At 43.7% G+C, this 23,377-nt stretch overlaps 1 protein-coding gene across 6 annotated transcripts in view; it reads right to left on the reverse strand.

The window, feature by feature from the left end:
- The window catches only part of TMEM241 (transmembrane protein 241), an 86,785-nt gene that overhangs the window by 30,027 nt on the left and 33,381 nt on the right, over positions 1 to 23,377 (reverse strand). For 5 of the 6 annotated variants that reach the window (XM_050939258.1, XM_050939254.1, XM_050939257.1 and 2 more), the window contains 3 exons: positions 13,640 to 13,674; positions 11,822 to 11,891; positions 6,415 to 6,508 (listed from right to left, as the gene is read on the reverse strand). In XM_050939258.1, the coding sequence (XP_050795215.1) occupies positions 6,415 to 6,508; positions 11,822 to 11,891; positions 13,640 to 13,674 (199 nt within the window). Of the gene's footprint in view, positions 1 to 936; positions 1,038 to 6,414; positions 6,509 to 11,821; positions 11,892 to 13,639; positions 13,675 to 23,377 lie in introns of those variants that run through there. The other variant, XM_050939256.1, reaches the window with a different exon arrangement.

Below are 23,377 nucleotides of genomic sequence, written 5' to 3' on the forward strand. Positions count from 1 at the left end.
TAAAACCTGTATAGCCATGTGTGTATTTTATATGGATGCTTACCTGTGTAATTAATTACTTGTATACATCCTTACAAAATATGAAGAGCTTTAAAATATGTATTAAAATTTTCTGTTCTTGAGAGATTTCAAATTCCCAAACATTTCAGTTTTTTTTATAAAAGAGACTCACTCTTATAACTGTATTTTAAATGCCCAAGGGTCATACTCCATTTACCTTAATGGTCATGTTATATACTAAAGGGTTGTTATGGAGACTGTTCTGAAGTATTCCTAGAAATTTCAGGGTATAATTAATGGTGCATACTATAATACAACTATCAAGTTATCTCCATGGAAACAACCAGAAAACCTATACTTTTTTGGTTGCAACAAGTGATCTGCATCAACACTGCTTTTTATAGACCTTTAAGATACTATTAAGGGCTCACTGATTGCCTTGTTTGTTAGTTAAGTTCAGCTCAGATATACAGGGTAAAATTCTCTCTTTGATCCACGTGTCTAGCTCCCATTGATTTCAACAGAAGTTACTTATGTGCCGCCACGGATGGAATATATTCCATACAAAGTAGATTGATGACATTAACCTTATGATTAGTAAGACTGAGGATGATATATATGTTAGAGATGGAAGAAGTTAACTTTAAAAAAAAAATCTTCCTATTTTCCCAGTAATCCCTTCTTCCACTTGGCTCTTCTCTGAAGCCTTGAGAGCACGGAAACTCACTCTCTAACTGAAAGTTAGACACAGCTCACAGCGATGCCACTCAAGGCACTGGGCAGACGAGTGATACAAGATTCTCTCTCCGCCCCTGGTGCTGGGCACACCACTACACAGTTCTTCCAGATCAGGGAGTGAGGTTGGGAGCAAGATTCTTATACTTTGCACCGAAGCCATGGCTAAAGATAATATACAGTACAGATAAATCTCCAGTCAGAGTTTATTCAGTTCTTGTATAAGCAATTTGATAAGTTCCAAACCAAGGAAGGAAGGCGTCTGTCATCCAAGAGCTACTCTTACATTAGTTTGAGTATACCTGTACACCGAGAGAAAAATATATTTTAATCTCTAACACTGACTAGTCATGTGCACTATAACACAACATTATTTTGTATACAAGCTTTTACAGAAGTGATCACACAGGGCCAGTTTGTGAACCCTTTAGGCCCACTGGTGAGAAATTTGTTACACCGGTGGTTCCACTGACTTCACTAGGAGTGACCCATGTGCATCCATTACCTTTGAAAGGACTTCTCCTGTGAGTAACTACATATCAGCAGGAATAAGGGGTTCACAATCTGACCCATAATATTTTACAGTGTTAATTCAGCTATAGAGCTAAACAACTAATAGCACAGCAAGAGGAAAAATTAAGAGGCACAGGAGTGAGAGAAAGACGTTTTAGGGGAGGTTCAAAGACAGTGAAATGTTGATAAGGCAGAGCGAGTCAGAAATCTTTGTCTTGCTTTCCTTGGTACTTTAGCTGCTGTCTCAGATGGCTGGAACTCCAGCAGAGAATGCCTTTGGACATTAGACTGTGAGAAGAAACGGAGAGGCAGCCAGCAGAGCTAGATTTTGGACTTCATGAAGCTCATGGCCATGGCCCCCCCCACGTCTGGGAGAATCTTGGCTTTCTTTTTAAAAACAAAAAAACAAAACAAAAAACAAAGTACAGTTCTGGCCCCTTCCTGTTTGTTAGGGTGACCATATTTCCCAAAGGGAAAATGGGACACTGTATGGAGCTGGCCCAAGCTCTCCCCACCCACCCAGAGCTGGCCCAAGCCGTTTGCCCGAGCTCTGCCTGTCCCCTACCCAAGCTCTGCCATTCCCCCACCCGCCCCTGTGCAGGGCTGGCATCGGCACTCACCCCCTCAAGTGTTCCCCCTCACCACACCCCACTTTTTTGACAAAAGTGGGCATTTGTCCCATTTGCTCTTGCCAACTGATCAAGTCAGAAAGACAAATTGGACAAATGCCCAATTTTGCCAAAAAAGTCAGGATGCCCAGGACAGGGCTTAAAAAGGGACGTTCCCAGCCAAAACGGGATGTATAGTCATCCTACTGTTTGTAGATAGCCTTCAAATGTAAACAGATATAATCCATTTTCATGAATCTGTGCTACACTTCCTCAGCGGGAGTCTGTGAGGGCATAAAACACATACAAAGCGAAATTATTCAGTTTGGGGTGCATCCTAAAGAACCACCTCACTAACCCAGCTTTAGGCTGGCTCTGTGCATAGTGCTAGGATCACACCAGGCTGGAATCAGTTATATTTGAGGTGAGGAAAACAAGATATTGTTCCAGAAGCCCCCTCAAAAGTACTAAAGCCATGTCTGGCAGCCAGTATTAGCCAGAAGAGGGATTGGGGAGGGGCGCAGAAAGAGACAAGGTCCATGAGGTAACCTGTGGCAAATGTATCCAGCGATAATGAATTAGGAGCTAGTGCAGCTGTCTGATGACAGGGGTGATAGGGTTGTGCTTCTTTTGTGTGTGAAATAGCTAAGAGCAGCAATCTGCAGATGCTGCAGCCTGTAGAGTTGGGATCTGGGGAGACCACAGAGAAGGCAGTTCCAATCTTCAAATCAGATTACAGTAACTCTTTGCAGTCAGAGTACAAAAAGCCAGTAGAAGAGCCAATGCAGTTTGACTTCAATTAGATTATATTCACTTTTTTTATCCTTGAGAGGAAGGAGAAAGAAAAGGAAGCATCCAAATCTATTCCCCATCCTCCTCTTCGCAATAGACTAATTCAGTAGGGACCTGCTGGGTACAGGCCAAACATACAACAGTTCATCAAAATATTAATGGAATAGCTGTATATAATCTGACATATGCTTACATTCCCATAAACTTCACAGCATTGATCAAATATAGCACTGAGAAGCAATGACATTATTCCTCCTAACTCAACAATTTAAACTGCGGCTGTTGCCTAATTCCTAGAGACCCCAACATGTTTAATCTCTCAATACAGATTAGCAGCCATAATCTAAATAAACCTCACTGGCAGCACTATTAGAGTTCATTAGAGTTCTCACCAGATGTTTCAGTTTGTGTATATGAAGGACTCTGGTTTTTCATTCCAATATATGACCCGTGGTACTAACATATTTTGTGAATTAAAACATGCAGTCTCAACATATCTTCAAATTCTTGTTCTTCTGGGGGTAAGTCAATACAAAGCGGAGACAAAGGATGCTATCTTTGTGCATCTTAAAGGTAGTTTTTGTTTTATGGACACTTCTCAGAGTTTCTCACATGTCTATACAGCGATGACTAATACACACAGTATTTGCTTTTACTGAATGTGCAGAGTGCATTTATTAGCCTGAATATCACAGAGTGTACATGCAGACTGATCCTGAGATACTCAGCAATGCTTCAACACCAGAACTGTCAACAGTTGTTACAGTGTAGTTGTAGCCATGTTGGTTCCAGAATAGTAGAGAGACAAGGTGAGTGAAGTAATATCTTTTATTAGACTGACTTCTGGACCAGACCTGAAGAAGAGCTGTGTTCCTCAAAAGCTTGTCTCTTTCACCAGCGAAAGGTGATCCAATAACAGATATTACCTCACCCACCTTTTCTGTCGAACAGTTGTTCCAGACCAAGAACCTGAAAAACTCCTGTGGTGACTAAGTTGCTGCAGACAGTCAAAGTATTTTAAAAAACAAGTTATGCCCCTAATCCAGTTTTAAACTGAATGAAAATAAATAGACAAGGAGACCAGATATGTAGATTGCATAAAGAATGTCTCACTGTATCTGTAAAGCAGGATTCTTTAGGGATCATTGATGGTATACTGCTGCATTAATGTTTAAGAAGAAATGAAGTGATGGCCCCTATCATAGTATCAGTTCATCAGTCACATAGGTACAAAGCATCCAAATGGAAAACAGATTCTTGATTCTCTGAACCTCCCTCAAGGCCTGGGCTATTGAGGACTACAGCACTCTCCTTTCTTGGCTAATTCTCAAGACAAACACATTCTGGCCTCAACTACCGCTTCTTTCCAACTGCTGGTGAAAACTCCAGTCAGTCTGAGAGTTTAAGAGGATGACTTGGGGCACAACTCAGTCCAAGAAAAATGCTCGTGTGGGAATATAATGCTGCTGCTCCTGTTGTTGAGATCCAGTGGGGGGGGGAGGGGAAAACTTGCAACCATGGCCATATCTTCATCATTTTATGTGTCTAGTTTTAAATAGTTTCTGTTATTTCCTATTTACATTAACTGTCTTCCCTTTTCTCTGTCGTTTTTAAAAGAATATTAAAAGTGTGGCTAAAACACATTTTACAATGTTAGGTAAGGCTAATCTGAATCTGCCGCTATGGTATCTTGTGCTGTGATCCACTCAATCCTCACATGCTGTCCAAGGTTGGATGACCTCCAAAGGACACCTAGCTGCCGCCAACAATGGTGTTGGTGATTCGGTAGGTCTCTCTCTTCTGAATGAGTTGATAGTTAAACCAATGCCCTGCTCAGTGTTGGATGGCAATATGATGCAATAGGAGCCATCCTTCAGATGAAGCATCAAACCCAGAGTCCTAAGCACTTGTGGTCATGATATATCCCATGACAATTTTCTAAGACTTGGTGTATTAACTCCACTGATCTGGCCAAATTCCACCCCTCGCCCCCGACAGAACTATTGGTATAAAATAGTCTTCTCTGCTGCCTCTCCCAAAACTGTTGAGTAATATTTCTATATGTTGTTAAGCAGCTACTGAGTTGCACCCTAGAGGTGGCTGCAATTCAGCAGTGGTCTGTATGTATTCCTTACATACCTCAGAAGGGTATTGTGAAACTTAATACAATGCTTGTAATGTGCTTTGAGATTCTTGGATGAAAGGCATTACAGAAATGCAAAGTACCACTTGTATCATCATGAACTGGAGCTAGACATACCACATGTACCTGGTACCTGCGTCCCCTTTATACTCAAGACAAGGCATATAAATGACTATTGAGCAACAGTGTAGACATTGCAATAAAGATTACAAAAAGGTAAGAAAACTAATTTTCTCCTTTAAATAGTCATTTTGTGTTGGATAAAAGAGCTTTAATGCAAACGAACCTAACCTTTATGGGCTGATTCCAAGAAAACAAACGTTGAGTAAATGACAGTGGACGTTTAGGGCTATGTCTTTAGCCAGTGTAAGTTGGTGAAACTCCATGGACAATGGCATGACCATATTTTGTGAAGGCTATATCTAGAGCTGGCTCTGAACAAAGCCCCCAAATCTAAACATCCCTGAACTTTGGGAAAGCTTTGATACAGATAAAAGAGTTTGAGGCTCTGAACCATTTCAGATGGGGAAGGCCCAAGTCTGCTTTACAATACATCTCCCACTACTTCTCGTCCTCCTGTCTTTTGATACTTCATAAACAGTACACATAGAACCTCTTCTCCTTATGCACAACATCAGCTAACAGAGTTAGTTATTCCCATGTAGAATGCACCTCTGCCGAGTACATATTTTAATAGCAAGCTTTAAATCAAATGACTTGCTACCAAAGAACAACAAGAAGGATAAGGCACTGAAACCTCCACAGCCAGACTCTTCTAGGAGAAATTCAAGCCAACAAGAAATGCCATGGGACTAGCAGAGTTTTACTGAGACAGACTTCAGAAATACTTAATACAAAAACAGTGACACTCCTTTCCCGCAGCCACCAGAACAAAGACTGAAGAGTCATTTTACTGCAACTTGTAAACAAATGTATTATACAAATCCATTAAAAAAACAGTTTCATTCATTTTAGTGTGAAAAACTTGAGGACAAACTGCTCGCGGGAGTTGAGGCTTCAGGGTATCACATATGGTAATGATTAAACTGGGTAATTTACATATAGGAAACGGGAGTCAAACCAGCCCTTCTGACTTTATATACTGTGGATAGTTTAACAGTTAAGCCATTAGCTACTCAGTGCAAGTATCACCCATTTCAGGTTGCCATCAGGTAACACTGGACCAAATTCTGCCCCCATAGAAGCCAAAGGGAGTTGTGACATTGGCTTCTATGGGTCCAGGTTTTGGCTTTGTGGTTCTGAAAAGCAGTGCTTCCGGGAAGGAAGAGGCAAGAAGGGAAATAATTGCTGGCAGACACTGATGTGATTCTCAGCAGCAGTATCTCACAAAAAATACCACCTGTGGAAAGTATCTAACTGCAGGGCTTGGAGCCAGTAGGTCAGATTCTCAGCTGGTATGGCCCATTATTTTGGGGGTAGCCACAGGTGACTGAAATGGGCTGCCTCAACTCTGCTATGTGTAGGGTATGAAATAGACAGATACGCCTTGTGTCTAATGAGAATGGCTGGGGGGAAGGACTGGGATATGGAGGTTCAACTAGCTCACAGTTTACTCACTGGAGATACAGATCTTCCAAGTTCAGCTGATGGTCTCTCTCTTACCTTTGCAAGGAAACTCCAGGCTGCATATTGCCATGAGGATGTGATGCTTTTTAGCTTCACTGTGTGCAACATCAGAAAGAATCCCAACAGTCCACTGTAAAGAATTGAAAAAGCTTCCATTAATAAAGAGAATTCTCTTAGCTTTTCATGGTGTCAAGTATCAGAGGGTAGCCGTGTTAGTCTGGATCTGTAAAAGCAGCAAAGAATCCTGTGGCACCTTATAGACTAACAGACGTTTTGGAGCATGCATCTGAGGAAGTGGGTATTCACCCACGAAAGCTCATGCTCCAAAACATCTGTTAGTCTATAAGGTGCCACAGGATTCTTTGCTGTTCTTAGCTTTTATTAGCCAGAATCTTACAGGTTTCTTGACATCTCTTTTCCTATTACAAAACTAAAAAAATGTTCCACAGGTAGTGTTGTTCAAGAAGTGGAGTTGCTGATTTGATAGACAAAGAACTTATTTTATGTCCAAGAGACCCTATTTTTTTTCCAGTCAGGGGCTGCAGTATAAGAAAGAACATTTGATGACTTCATGCTTGGTCTTTAATGGGTACCAAAATGCACTAGCATAATCCATGCTTTACAGGTGACTGGAAATGTGAAGTCAAATTCTGATGTTTCAATGGCTCTCATTCAAATCATTCAAGATTTCAATGGGAGCCAGACATATACAATTGGCCCACACTCTCACTCAGTCCAACTTCTGTGATCGCTTGAGCTGAAACAACCACTGGAGAATTTCAGTTTCTAGTATTGCCATGTTCCTTAACCTTCCTAAAGACACAAACTTCAAATTAAAATGTCAAATGTATCTTCAGTTATGGTGGATAAAGAATAAATTAATAAATGTGTAGCGTTAGGGAATAAGACATCCTGATGCTCTTAACTTAAGTGAATTCACAGAGCCATTGAGGGTTAACTAGTAATGGGGAAAAGGAAGAGATTCAAAGAAATGCTTCAAAAATACGTATGCAACACATTGTGGCATGGCTAGTTCAATGGACCAGGGACATAAAGGGTTGCAAGACATCATCACTAGCAGCATGAGAGAGTGATGGGGTAATGAGGCTGAGAAGGGGCCAATTAACCAGACAAGTCAGAGCTGAGGGGAATTAGGTGGCCTAAGTAATCCCCTGAATGATGATGGAGCCCAGCTGAGAAGAGACAGACAGGGCTCATATAAAGCGAAGAAGCTAGCAACAGAAAGGGCTGCAGTCCCCCTGAGGCAACACATGGGGACGCATGTGGGTCAAGTGCCCCACAGATTTCTTGGGGTGCCTTGGTGGGGACACCCAGCAGCAAGGAGGCAGCACTCTCCCTGTGTTCCTAAAGCCTGAGGAGGGGCTTGCTCTGCAGACCATTCACTAAGGTGTCTCTGGGGGTGGTGGGAGAAGTCAGAGCCAACAGTGGGTCCCCAGCAGCAGGAAAAGCAAAGCAGCCCCATGTGATGGGGGAGGAGATCAGCTGCCCCCCACGGCATGCTGCCCCAAGCACGCACTTGGCATGCTGGGGCCTGGAGCTGCCCCTGCTCTGCACCAACAAAGGGAAGTATAGCTATGTGCAGTGAGAAGCTGTCATAAACAGATAGCTAAGGGTTAATGTCTCTTTCACCTGGAAAGGAGTAACCTGAAACACCTGACCAGAGGACCAATCAGGAAACAAGACTTTTTCAAATCTGGGTGGAGGGAAGTTTTGTGTGCGAGTTCTTTGTTCTTTGTCTTGTGTCTGACCCTCTCGGCTCTGAGAGTGATCCTTCTGTCTCCTGGCTTTCTAATCTCTGTTTCCAAGTTGTAAGTACAAGAATAGTAAGACAATAATAGGTTTATATTGTTTTCTTTTGTATTTACATGTGTGTAGTTGCTGGAATGTTTAAATTGTATTCTTTTTGGATAAGGCTGGTTATTCATTGTTTTCTTTTAAGCAAATGACCCTGTATTTGTCACCTTAATACAGAGAGACCATTTTTATGTCCTTTTCTTTCTTTTTATATAAAGCTTTCTTTTTAAGACCTGTTGGAGTTTTTCTTTAGTGGGGACTCCAAGGAATTGAGTCTGCAGCTCACCAGGGAATTGGTGGGAGGAAGAAGTCAGGGGGAAAATCTCTTTGTGTTAGATTTACTAAGCCTGACTTTGCATACCCTCTGGGTGAGGGAGGAAGAGAGATTAGCTCTCTCGGTACTTCTGTTTTCCAGGACTGGAAACAGGGAGGGTGGAATCCCTCTGTTTAGATTCATGGAGCTTACATCTGTATATCTCTCCAGGAACCCAGGGAGGGAACATCTGGAGGGGAGGAGGGGAAAGGGAAATAGTTTATTCCCCTTTGTTGTGAGACTCAAGGAATCTGAGTCTTGGGGTCCCCCAGGGAAGGTTTTGGGGAGACCACAGTGAGCTAGGCACTGTAAAAATCCCTGGCTGGTGGCAGCGTTATCAGGTCCAAGCTGGTAACTAAGCTTGGAGGTTTTCATGCTAACACCCATATTTTGGACGCTAAGGTCCAGATCTGGGAAAAAATGTTATGACAGAAGCCCAGGAACATTTCTTCTTAAGTCATCTCTTAAAAACAAATCTTGAGGTAGATAAAATGCCCATCAGGACAAATGGCAGATATATTGCTGACATTCTGCTTTTAGGCCAGGGATCGTGTGCCCTATTGTGCAGTTTAATACTCCTCCCACTTACTAAGACATCACTTGTATCGACTAGTTCTCATTGCTCTTTGTTCACTTATGTGTTCTCTTACCCACAATGCAGTCCAAACTGAACTGCTTTCAAATAAATACAGCCCCACTGTGTATTGGTAAAAACTATCCAGCTTACTTTTATTATACATCTTCTGGGGTCCTTGGCAAGTCCCTCCTGACCCCCCAAACACACACACTTTTAAAAAGGCTTATGTTAGCTCATGGAGGAGTGGTGAAATAGTTAACAATGGTGACATCTAAAGTATCATCATGGGCACCTCAGTGAAAGAAATGGGGCAGTTTACACCTCACAACTATTGTTTCAGGCACTCTGCATGCTCAAGCTGACATTGCTGCATTGTTTATATTACTTCGCATTTGTGAAGGTTTTCTTCAGAACCATAACAGCTAGAGACTTAGGCCTGGTCTACACTGCGCACCTTACAACCGTGCAGCTGTGCCGCTGCAGCCGCAGCATTGCAAGCCGCTCTCTGTCGCCGGGAGAGAGCTGTCCCAGAGACAAAATAAGGCCAAGTCTACACTTGTCATTTAAAGTGGGAAAAGTCCCTTTTTTGCACAAAAACCATGGGAGCATCTACACTTGCCACTGATTTGAGAGGCATACAGCTCTTACTGGTGAGGCTCTTGCAGTGATGTGCAAGTGAAAACAGGTTCTTTCTGTTTACACAGCTTTTAGCCTCTGGAGGATATCCCACAGTGCCTAGGTGACTACTCTGGCCAGCAGCTCTGATGCCAGATAAACAGACATCCACCCCTTCCCCTGTAAAGTCCCCAGAACTTTGAAACTCCCCTTCCTGTTTTCTTGGCAAGTGCTCACTTATCTGGCCAGGTAACAATGCCTGTTCCACAGAGCAAACAATCCCCTCCTTGGAGCAATGCTGAGCTACTGGAGCTGATCAGTGTTTGGGGAGAGGAGGCTGTGCAGGGACCCAGGCTGCCCCATGATCACCCCTCATCCCCTTCCCACAAGACCCATCGTCAAAATGGAGAGAGCTGCTCTAGAGCACTGCTCTCATTGGCGATGGAAGTGCTGCTACTGTAAACACTCTGACACCTGAGGAAGTAAATGAGTACACAAACCAGCGCTTTACTTTCACCAGTTCCCTATCACTGGTGAAACTTCTAGCGCAAAAACTCTGCAAGTGTAGACATAGCCGCAAACCACCCCCAATGAGGGGCGGTAGCTTCGTGGTTGGGAGAGCATCTCCCACCGACAAAGTGCTATCCACACCAGCACTTTTTGTTGTTAAAAATTTTGTCGTTCAAGGAGGGGCTTCAATCCCCTAAGCAACAAAAGTTTTAATGACAAAAGTACAGGGTAGACATAACCTTACTTTTCAAAAAAAATGAAAGTGAGAACTCAGAGCAATTGAGAGGTCTGCCCATATACCCCAACTATTCCTTTGTGCCTCCACTGTGGTGCAAGCTTCACCTTTTGGAAAACACAGATGTAAAGTACTATTTAACACAGGGTAGGGAGAGGAGAGCCTAGAACACTGGCGACAAAAATCTGAGGCCCCTAGTGAGTGAGAGGATCTCTGGTCTAGTTGCATCTCTAGAGTCTGAAACTGGGTCTTGTCTACCGGAGGAGTGACCACACAGCTGTTGTGGAATAACTATGTGGACACTATATCCTGGGGTAAAAGTGACTTGATTACAAAATAATTTCTTCACTGACAAAGAGAAGTAATTATTCTGCAATAAAGTCCTTTTATTTCAGAACCAAGCATCCACACAGGGGAGTTAGTCCAGAAGAGATTTTACTTACACACACACACCCACACCTACCTACCTCTCGCTCACACACACACACACACACACACACACACCCCTACCTCTCACTCGCTCTGAAAATAAATTGTAGCATCAGGACTGTGATCATTTTTCACATTATATCAACCCTTTCAATGGGTAAATAAGCTCAAGTTAAGAAAATAAGAAAAATCCCAAGAAACATTACAATTATTTTAGAACCATTTAGCATGAAAGTTGAAATTCAACTTAAAAATATTAATGGATCTAGTGGACAAAGAACAGAAGAATAAGAGAAGGCTGCAAGTTTCAGCAGAGTTAGGAGAAATAGAATAAATAATGTAATTCTCACAGGATAACATTATTAGGCTGTGAACTGTTGCTACTCAAAATTGTTACAGCCTTCTCCTTTTACGCGACTAACCCATTCTGCCAAATAAAAAGATGTACAGGCAAATAAATCCATGCACACTAATATAATGCTGAAGACTAATGCCTAGTAATCACCACAAAAAGCAAGTTTTACAAGGCCTACTCCAATTTGGGAAGTGTTTGAGAGATGCTAAGATAACACTTGGTCCTGCCACAAGTGCAGGGGACTGGATTAGATGATTTCTCAAGGTCCTTTCCAGTTCTACGATACTATGCTTTCTATCAAAGCTTTGCTATGGTATGTAAAACTATTTTAATGGCAGCAGGGAACCCTCATGGCCACACTGCACATACCCATATCCTTTCCCCCCTGATGAAACAACCCCTGGTAAATTTGAATCTCAGGCCCTCAATGGCATTTCAGAGGCAGTCAATGCTCTGCAGCTTTACTGGCTTGTGCCAAGAGAGACTATTGTATCTAACTCAGATTTTACTAGTGTTTAACTGAGAGTCAAGGTTGGAAGTTGATGGAACCAATTATTCTAAAAGCATTCACACACCCCAGTATGGAGAGGTTACCTGGCACAGCAGCTGCTGTGAAATCTGTAGAAGTACAGAAATGGAAAGTCCAAGGCACTGAAGAGATCACCTGAGGAACAAAGTAATACGCTCAGTGGAAAACTGGCAAAAATACCCATAGTTACAAACAACTAGGGAACAGCAATTAAATAGTCATTACAGTATTCGTTTAACATTCCTTTACAGCTGCCTGGTTCTTTAAATTACTAAGATTTCCACATTTATAATGTTTTTAATGATTCATTCCTGACTTTCTCAGTTCTAGCTGGTTCCTGCCTTCTGTTCAAAAAGGGGGCAAGGGTTGTAGAAAATGTAAAAGTATTCTTGGCTAATATGTTTCTAATGGCACATCAATGATTGCGTTGACACTGCAGTTTCCAATGACCAGGCATGCACCACATTCGCTACTTTTACTGGAGGCCCCCAGGGGTGAATTTGTTTCCACTGAAGTCAGTTAATTCTTTTAGTTCCATGCTGTGCAACAGGAAACATTTACATGTATTGGCTGCTTCCCTCTCTGGAATTTGAACTCTGTCACAAACAGCAAGTCAGGAGGTTTAAAAACGTTCTTCCAAATATGACCAGAGTAGGGCTGGTGAATATTTTGCATTTCCAGGAAGTCTGACCCATAGAGCCCTCAGGAGTACCTAGTGTCTGGAGTTCTCTCACCTCCAAACTCTACAAATTCTCAGAGTGTTTCCCTTCAATTTTTAAAATGTCTGCCTATTTCACTGGGCATTTCTCTTTCGTAATTCCTGATGGGAGGAAACAGCAGGCACAGTGGCTTTATAAAGCACCAAAAGCTCTCACTAGCTGAAGAGCTGTACCTGTTCATTTCTTAAATACAAAGGAAAAAGTATTTCTGACTGGTTGAATCCTCTGTATAAAGAAATATGGACAGGTTCCACCACCATTGCTTTGACTAGTAAACCACGAATTTGCCAGGAACTGGGAATGGGCGACGGGGGATGGATCACTTGATGATTACCTGTTCTGTTCATTGCTTCTGGGGCACCTGGCACTGGTCACTGTCAGAAGATAGGATACTGGGCTAGATAGACCTTTGGTCTGACCCAGTATTGCCATTCTTATGTTCCCTGTTCTAACATACCTCACCTCCCTGAATTATTACTTATTGTTGGCCCTTTGGCCAAAGGGAAGGACTAAATTCTACCTTGGGCTGTTATGGAGGGGAGAAGTGAATAGTGGAAAAAAAAGAGATCCCCTTACTCCATGTGCAAGCAGCAGAGTGAGACCTCTATTTAGCATTGAGAAGAGCACGAGGAAGGAAACCCAGCATCCAGGCTGGCTGGTAGGCCTTGGTCTCAAGGGAGCAGTCTACCAGCTAATCCTTGGGACTAGCCCCCAGTCAGCTAAAATGCAGGCTATAGTCTGCAGTATCTGTTAGTCAGGGTCCCATGCTGCTCCTTTGCAAAGGACAGGTAAGGTCCATATGACAGTCTATCAGATGCTATTAAATATCAGTGCATGGATATCACAATGATAGGCTCCTTTCCCCTCTCCTCTCTGAAGGTTGTATCATGGCCTAGATAGTCCTGATCCTACTCCCAGTTAATTCAGTAGCAAACCTCCTAGTTGTGCAGGATTCAGCCCTGTGGGAGGGCCTGAGACAAGTTTACTGCTGTTATTTTGTCATGGCCTTCGTGCAAGCAATTCCACGTGGTTTTCTTGTTGACTCCAAGATTTTGCACCAGGATGCAGAATCTGTTCTTAAACTGCATACATTAAAAAAAAAAAAAAAAACACCACACAGAACCCATAAAAAATAAATGTTAACACATTCTCTAGTCACTTTACCTGCAGGATGGGATGCAGAGGCCAAAAGCACCACACTAAAGAAAGAAAAGATAAATACTTTATTATAAATTGAATACAGGAGGGTAAAAAAACAAACAAACAAACTGCCCACAAATGGACAGTGCACATAGCTGTTCATTAATGAGTAAAGTTCTCCCCTATGCAAGGGGACAGCACAGGCCTCTGTATCACGTACGTCATCAAAATGAAGCTTAAGTGAGACTATAGTGCATAAGACTTCAGCTGGCTCTCTGTACAAGAGTGAATTTTGACCGTGTGTGTGCAAACACATGATTTGTGGGCATGATAGTGGTAAATGCATGTGCAAATTAAGCATCCAGTTCCACATGTATGTTTGTGCAAGCACCGTGCACCCATATTTGTGAGCACTTAGATGAAAGGAACAAGTATTCATCTTACAATTAGAACATCTATAAAGAAAGAGCATACTAGTGAAACTCCTGGCCTCAGCAGAACTAACTGCATTTAGTTTTCTTTTCTAAAGCTATTCACTGCTGAGTTCCAAACACACTCACAACACTGTAAGAGGAATTTAAAAAAATATTTATTAATGCACATTTTCATGCATATATAAATTATAAAACCAATCAGGGCCAGGGCTTTTTTACCTGACTGACCATTAGTAGGCACTGCAGTTATGAAAGTGAAAAGACATGCTGAAGGCATCACAATTTCCCCCAACTGCTACTGTCTCTTGCAGTCCTAGGGCAGATCTAGGATAGTTGCAAGGTACCAACCCAACCAGTAAAGCCATGGAGGCCTACACAATGAGGAGGAGTTGTGACTGCCAAAGACAGGGGCTGCAGCAGGGTCTTACTAGAGTTCAGTGAAGCATGGAGCTTTTCTGGCTGGTTCAGGTCATTTGTTGATACTAAAGTCCCAAAGGGTGTGGAGGTGAGGGTCCTGGCTCTGAAACCAGTAGTGCAGCACACAAGGCAAAGGGGGAAATTACATGTTAAGCTTATGGTCAAGTGGCTTAGGCTTAACATTTTCTTCAAAGTACTTAAAATATATATTACCTGGTGGAAAATGTCCAGAGTCTAAATAGCTGTATTTTTAACAAACCACTGTTGTGCCACAAAGATGTTAAAAAGTCAACATTTCTAAATAGTTGGACACGCAGTATGTAATTCTCTGCTGCTGCCTCCAAACTAGACACCCAGAAGGAGCTTCAGTTAAATAAACCCCAATTCCACAGATTTACTTATATCATCAATTCTGCTGGTAAACATAGCAAAGGAGGTGGAGGCACGTTGCTTATTACTCAATATGAAACACAACAAGGGAATGGAAGCACAAATAAAGCTGCATCGACAATGGCAAGAGCTATGGCTGTGCTACAGTCCCCATTCTTGCTTTGTACATATTTTACTGATAAGATTATGGGGAGTAGGAAATGTGTATATGTTTGCCTGGGTAAGAAACTTCATCTGCAAGCAAGGGGAACTGATAACCCTTCAACATCCCAGGCTCAGATCCAAAGAAAACAAAAATCTTCATGGGGCACAGGGCAGCCTAAGCCAGTGGGTTAAAACTGAAGTAAGCTGCACTGTATTTATGTTCTCAACTGGGCATCTTGTGGCACTGCCTGAACGACTCTGGGACTTCCCAAAAGACAATTTAGGACACTAGGCAAGGGAGAAGGAGTAGAAGCACTAGATCTCTGTGATTTTCCCAAACCCACTATATTTTACTTTGGGCTGCACCTCGTAGGCTTTTCTGTCTGATTATGGGGCAGTTTTGTCAGCAAGAAAAGCAATTTATGCCTGCAAAGCTGCCTTTCATCATAGTAAAAAAAGCCAGTGCAGCTTTTTGTGCTCATAAATGAGAAAGCCTAGCAACTCTTCCTAAACCCACTTCTAATGTGGGTGTGTACTCTATAGGCTTTACACATATTTCTGTCAACACACTTGAATCAAAACCTGAAAACACCCCTCCCCTTCTATATCCCAGGTTTCTCTTGGCCAGAGACTGCCAGTTGTCTGGCACTTCAGTTTCACAGACAAACATCCAATAGATTAAGAGCAACAAACTCAGCCTTTGCTCAGTCTATGGAATTGCCATCATTTCAGGTTTTTAAGCACAGGTTAGACAAACATTTGTCAGGTTGGGGTGTATTTAATCCTTCCTTGTCGTGGGGGGGGAGGAGGTGTGGACTAGATGACCTCTTGAGTTCCCTTCCAGCCCCACATTTTACGATTCTGTGTAAAGAGTGGCACACAGCCACCTCTCCACAGGCAAAAACTTGGAAAGGAATTGTGACTCATTGTTTCTAGGAGAAGCAATTAGTGCCATCACTTTCCAGGTGCACATTACTTTGCCCTCACACTGCACACCCTGCCAGCTCTGCTAGTCAGAACATAGGGTGGGGAGGAGGAGAACGGAACCAAAACTGCATCCCGTTCTTGCCCAATTGCTGTGGGGGAGAGTACCCAGCATGCATTGCCACCTCTTTGCCCACACCTCACCCACGCTCCAGCCAAGAGACAGGGAGCACTAGCATCAGCATGTGTGTGAGCAGGACTACTACTGGCACTGTTAGGATAGGCCACAACCTGCCCTGCATGTATGTTTCATCCTATGCAAGAACTGCAGATAGCCCTCCAGAGATAGTGCTTCACTATCACGCTAAGTGTCCCAGCACCTCACTGCTATTTCAGATCTGAAAAACTAGGGAAGTTCAAGAGTCTTTTCAAATCTGCAGTCTAAAATTATTTGCATCTTGCCTTGTGAACAATAGCAACAGAGGCAGACTGTGGCATTTTGCAGATTAATTCCCTGTGATTTATCATCCATGTGCTGATTAAAATAACAAACCCACTTTAAGTCATGACAAAATAACCCCTGTAAAGACTGGGGATTATACAGCTACTGGAATTAGCTCTAAATTAGTTTTGCTAGTAAACAGAAGACTCAGCATTCCATACAATGTATATAGTATTTCCACCATTTTATCAAAGTAGATTCTTAAATAAATTTAAATCGTATCTGTCACAGTCAACACACCACTCATTTCATGTGGAGGGTATGGCAGGGGGACAATGACCAAAGCCCAAACACACAATAAATAGGAAGAGAGGAACAAAGGAAAAGGAAGAGTGGTAAACACATCTCTTTACTGGTTGAACCCTGATATGTCTCTCAGACCTCTCAAAGTGCTGCTAAATTTGAAAGCAACAAGATGAGTTAAAGCCCATGGAGAGGTAGCTGTGTCCTGCGGCTCTATTCTCAAGCAGCAAAATGCCCCCTGAAGAGAACAGGACAATAAGACTGAATAAGACAACCCAGTTATAAGGGAGGCCCTCAAAATGGTCAGCTAGAGCACCCAGTCGATGATATTGGAACCAAACTTCCCAGCTTTTAGAGACAAAAAGTTTCTATCTGGGCTATGTGACTGACAGATTTGCAGACTGGTAAAAGTGAACTTTAATAGGCTTTTCTATAAGCATTTTTAGAAACATCACATAAGTGGTGGTCAACTTTCTGAGAAAGATACTTTAAGTGATGAGGTGTGAGAAATGCTGTATTTTCAAAATCCAGCAAATCCTTCTTCAGACCTTTCTTGTTCTGGAAAGTCCACCTCCATGTTTCTAATGCCCACACTAAAGACAGTCTTCCAAAAAAATTCATCCTAGATTTTAAACAAGAACCAGTGCATGCAGGGACAGGAGGCATTAAAATGTTTAGTTTGTTTCAGTTACACTCTTGGCAATACTAGATGGAACAAATATTTGATCTTTTAAAAAAAGAACTTTATACTAATATATTAAATCCATCCAATAGCTTGGGGCAAAAATTTTAATATGCTCCATCCAGACATCATCTACAGTAAAAGTGAAACTGTTTTCATAACCAGGCGGTAACACTTTCATCTGACCCTTTTACAGCAATCACTGTCAAGTTGTGTTCACACGGCGGCATTTTCTGGCATAGTCAAATGTAAACCATCTGATCAGAGTTAGATAATACGAAGATACAGGCACCAGCAGCATCAGTATGCAGCAGAGGCTGCCCCTTTCCACACCGTCAATACGCAGCAGAGCTACAACTCGTCTAATAGTGTGAAATTTCCTGAAAAGTGCTCGAGTAGACAAGGCTAGTGAGAAGCACCACACATTCACAGAACCTGGCATTTCAGAAGACTGGGGCCTTGTTTTGACTAGGATACAAGGTGTGTTGTTAGCTAACACATGCTAACTAACACATTCTAGAAGTCTGGTGTAGACCAGGCAGTGAGTACAACATTCTAAGTTGGTCAAGCTTAATCTTAGGCTTCCTCACAGGCTTTAACTTGACCATCTTAACTAGGGTGACCACATTTCCCTATGCTGAACACGGGACACCTGGTCAAATTACTTGTATTCAAGTGAGTTAAATGGCAATCAATCAGAACTATGCACTACAAACATTCAAATTAACATCAAGCTGACTGAAGCCTTGGCTACATTTAAGAGTTGCAGTGCTGGTGGTGGCTTTATAGCACTGTAACTCACTCCCCGTCCACACTGGCAAGGCACATACATATCCCTGGCTACAGCGCTGCTTGTACTTCACCTCCCTGAGAGGAATAAAGAGTATAGTGCTGCTGCTGCAGTGCAGGGATGCCAGTGTAAACAGGGAATAATTTTAGTACGCTGTAACTGACCTCCGGAAGCTTCCCATAATGCTTTTAAGTAAAGATTACTCCCTTTGTTTTGTTGTGATGCCTCTCTTTATTTTGTTGTCAACTCTGGGCTCCCGGAGCTGCTTATCTAAAAAAACAAACACAACTACTGTTTGCTGTGACGGAGCAGAGGCAGGCATGGGGGCTCCCTTTGGAACGCCCACAGCTAGTGTTTGCTTGAGGAGAGAAGCAGCGCGGCGGGAGGGAAGGAGGAGAGGGTCTGTTTTGGGGAGCGGCTGCTTATCTGGTCTGTGAGGAAAAACACCTATTTGCTTTCAGTGAGTGAGAGAGGGGTGGGGGAAAGGGTCGGAACTTGCAAGGCAGGGAGCTGACACAGTGTCGGCTCCAAAAATCCACTCACTCTCTCCCCCACGCTCCCTGTCACACTCCACCCCACCCCCCCTTTTGAAAAGCACGTTGCAGCCATCTCCTGGTATAATTCCCCACTCTAAACCTTAACGTCCAAAAGATGGGGTACCAGCATGAATTCCTCTAAGCTCAATCACCAGCCTAGAACCCGTAGCGCTGCCACCAACCAGGAATTCCAGTGCCTGGTACACTCTGGTCCCCCCAAAACCTTGCCAGGGGACCCCCAAGACCCAGACCTTCTGGATCTTAACACAAGGAAAGTAAACCTTTTCCCTCAGCATTGCCTCTCCCAGGCTTCCCCTCCCTGGGTTACCCTGGAAGATCACTGTGATTCAAACTCCTTGAATCTTTAACCAGAGAGGAAAATTTACCTCCCCTCCTCCTTTCTCTCTCTCCCTCCCAGACTCTCCCTGAGAGAGAAAGTAATCCTAACACAGAGAGAAATTAACCTCTCTCTCCCCCTTCCCTCCTTTCTCCCCACCAAGTCCCTGGTGAATCCAGACCCAGTCCCCTGGGGTCTCACCAGAATAAAAAAAAAACCAATCACATTCTTAAACAAGAAAAGCTTTTAATTAAAGAAAGAACAAAGGTAAAAATTATCTTTGTAAATTTAAGATGGAATATGTTACAGGGTCTTTCAGCTATAGACACTGGGAATACCCTCCCAGCCTAAGTACCAAATTAAAATCCTTCCAACCAAATACACATTTAAACTCCTCCCAGCCAAATACACATTTGCAAATAAAGAAAAGAAACATAAGCTTAGCTTGCCTTATCTATCCAGTACTCACTATTTTAAACTTACAAGAGCCTGTATGGGAGAGATTGGAGAGAAACCTGGTTGCACGTCTGGTCCCTCTGAACCCCCAGAGTGAACAACAACCAAAAACTAACAGCACACACAAAACTTCCCTCCCTCAAGATTTGAAAGTATCCTGTCCCCTGATTGGTCCTCTGGTCAGGTGACAGCCAGGCTCACTGTTCTTGTTAACCCTTTACAGGCAAAAGAGATATAAAGTACTTCTGTTCTATTAACTCCTACTATCTGTTTATGACAAGCCACTTAAACACTGGGATAGCTGCCCATAATGCACTGCTCCCAATGCTGCTAAACATGCTGCAAATGTGGCCACGAGAGTGCGCTGGTAGTTGTCAGTGTGGCCAGACTGCAGCGCTTTCCCTACTCAGCTGTATGAAGACAGGTTTAACTCCCAGCGCTGTACAGCTGCAAGTGAGGCCATACCCTGAGCCCCTGTTAAAAAGAAATACTGCGTAGTTGGATTCTTTTTTTTTTAACCTTCTTATCTTTAAAGATTTAGGGTCCACACAGGGAGCGGTGGCACACACAGTCCCATACACCTCTCTCACATGGGGGGTAACCGACCAACTCCATCCTCCCTGCCCAGTGCTGTGTGCTGTCCATGCCTCACCGGAGCCCCAGGATGGACCTGCCTCTCCTGGTACCTGGTGCTGCATCTTCCTGAGGCAATATCGGGGTGGGAGGGAGAAGAATGGGACAGGACGTGCAGGGTCACATGCCCTCCCTTCTCAGATTTCTTCCAGGGTTCACACCAGAAGATGGCCAGCAGCAGCCTTTCGGCACTGTGCAGGAGGGAAGGGATGGGAGTTGCTTCCAGCCACAGAGGATGCAGGGTAGGAGGGGAGCGAGGAGGGAGAGATGACCTGGCCCATAACTTTGCAGAGCTCATCTCTTCCCCCATACCACCTCCCTCCGCCCCCATGGCTGGAAGAAGCTTGTCCCTTCCTGCCTGCACATTGTCAAAAGGCAGCTAACTGACATAACCCAGCCACCTCCTGTCCCCTGGCTACAGCGTGGGCAGGAAGGGGTTAAGACGTAAGGCTGCATTGTGAACCAGGGCCCAGGGAACCCCACCAGAGAGGTGACTCAGCAGGGGAGGGTGCCTAGGGGGCAGAGGAGCCCCGCACTCACTGGGGGCAGGACCTAGGGCAGAGGTTTGGGGGAGGGTGAAGAGGGTGCAAAGCCCCTGCCCGGAGGGCTGCTATGCAGCCTGCGGGGTCAGGGCATGAACATGCTGGAAATTGCTCTCTCCCCGCACCTTGCCACTCCAGAGCTTAGCTGCGGGGCGGAGAGGCTGCCCTGTGCCAGCGCTTTCTCGGGGCACTGGCCCAGCCAGAGGCAGTGGAAGAAAGAAGGAGCCTGCCAGCCAGGCTGCTGGTGAGCTGAGCACCCCGACCAGGGGCTGGTTCTCTGCACAGCACTGGGAGTGGGACACGCCTCACTGGGGGGGATATGGAGGAGCAGTGGGGCTGGAAAAGTGGAGCAAAGTGGCAAAACAGGGAGAAGACAGTGAGAGGAGGAGCACAGAAAGGCCAATGGGTGGGCAGCAGAGGTGACATGTAACCAGCTGCCACCTGGCACGTGCCCACACTCACCAGCCACTGCAGCTCACAGCCAGTGACAGCCGGAAATGGGACAGTGGGCAGGGTCCTGCTGGCCAAGAGCTGGCAGGCAGCATGTCTGTGCTGATGGACCAGCAGGGGGAGCAGCCAGCCTCAAACACTTCAGCTTGGCCCGGCCACCACCCTTGTACTTCCACCCCCATCATCAGCCACTGGACCCCTCTCACCCACCGCTAGTGGGCGGGGGGCTGGCGAGCAGGGATCCAGCCACCAGCAGGACCCGCCATCACGGATTGGAGGGAAGGGGGGGAAGAGACAAAAACAGGCAAATTGTCCCGTATTTTCTAAGAAAAATTCAGGACACCCCAGAAGGGCTTAAATACAAGACTGTCCCTTAAGAAACAGGACGTCTGATCACCCTAAGATTCTTAACATCTGTTAATGGCAGCTGTGCCCTAGGCTGACCATAACTGGCTAACACAGTTTTAAACAGCACTTAATTAAAATGTTCTAGTTAGCACATTTAAAAACAAAAAAAACCCTTTTCCCTGGTCTGAACAAGGCCTAATTGCCATGGAACTGAATGTCCCTTAAAAAAAAAAATCCCACAGAGTCAAATCAAAGAAATGTCAGTTTCCAACCACCTGCCTTCCTTCTAATCAAAGAAATCAAACCAGCTGTTTTCTAGCATTTGCTTTGTGTCAGCAACTTCCAAGCACAGATGACCTGTAAAGCCCTGGATAATGAAACTCTTTGCAAGATGATGCTTGTTAATATTTGCTGCTTTTGAGAAGCTGAAAAAACACTTTGTCTTGATTCACACATTTTCACCACCGCTAAAGAAAAGCTTTAAAACTGGGATGCCGGCCACAACTACAACATCTGATCTTACAGCTCCTTAGCTACAAATGCTTTCTTTTCCAACATACAAACAGTAAATGTCCAAAAGCACCAGGTTCAATAAAACAGTTTTATGCTATAAATTGCCCAAATCTTCCTCTCTTTTTTATATTTGATTTGGCTGAAAGTTCTCTGAGGGGTGGGGGGAAGCTCTAAACTATATGGCCATAGGGGGGAAAAAAACAAACATGTAAAGACTTTAAAACAAGCTTGGCAAAAGATGATAATTCTCAGGTTAAATGGAACCCCACATCTCTACTCGGCACAGCTTCAGTGGAATTTCACCCAATCTACACAGCAGGGAATCTGGCCCTAAATTTGCAAGCCATGCTGCAAAATTCAGATTTGGATCCAAGATCTGAATCTAAGGTTTGGCCCATCTGTAGTTTTCAACTAAATGACAATGGAGATTCATAGTTCATGCATGTGCTAATTATATGGAATAGGATTTTATTGCTTGCTTTACTTTTCCACCTAATCATTAGACAATAGACCCATTTAGGATGTTCTAAGCAGAACCACTCAGTCAAGAGTTAATAGATTATTTTTGTGCATAAACACCATATTTGCAGTTATGTGAATGAACCAGTGTTCAAAATTACAACAGGTGTCTGTCTCCTTTGTCAAAAATTTGCTTTTTACTTGAGAAACTTAAGAGAACAGATAGATTGCCTTAGGACATGAAACTGCATCACGCAAATAGATACTCATACACTATCAGTGCATGCTGCACTGCCAGATTTTCTTTGGCACATACAAAACCTGCATTAATAGCCTACTCCAGCTCACCTTATTAATGCAAATTGGAAAGTTTTATCTGATTAAGTTGAAGAGGCCTGGACCCTGCTTTTTAACTTTATGAACATAGAGTTACAAGGTAAAGATAGTCAATTAACTGCCTTAGGTCTATCCCACTGATGTGTCTGTATAAGGCCAGCTCAGGCAGGCACACACCCACAACAAAAACCACACAACACATTTTCATCTTCAGTCATTCTTTCATCTGGTTCTGCTCCTACTTCAAGTTCTTGATTTTATTTCCCTTTCAATGTTATCTTTCTCTAGCACCATCTATTAGTGTGCATGCCTGGTGCTCACCAGGAGTCAGAGAGACTCACAAGCAGATGAAAGCTGCCACAGTATTATTTCCCATCTCTCAATAACAAAGCAAAAGTTAAAATATTGACATACTTGTGCCTGCTGTAGTAACATGAGGCCCTGAAACAAACTCGTGTCAGAGGCCCAGTCTGAGGCCTGAAGCCTGAACCAAAGTACTTTCAGGCATTGCTAAGCAAAAGCTGGGCTGTGAGCCAGAGGCAGGCCCCACTCACAGAAGTTTGCAAGAAGAGGGCTGCTAGAAGCAGGTGCATCCACACATAAGTGCTAATAAGAGGAACTTGTGC

The sequence above is a fragment of the Gopherus flavomarginatus genome, chromosome 2 (genome assembly GCF_025201925.1).
Source record: "Gopherus flavomarginatus isolate rGopFla2 chromosome 2, rGopFla2.mat.asm, whole genome shotgun sequence".
NCBI classification, from domain to species: domain Eukaryota; kingdom Metazoa; phylum Chordata; order Testudines; family Testudinidae; genus Gopherus; species Gopherus flavomarginatus.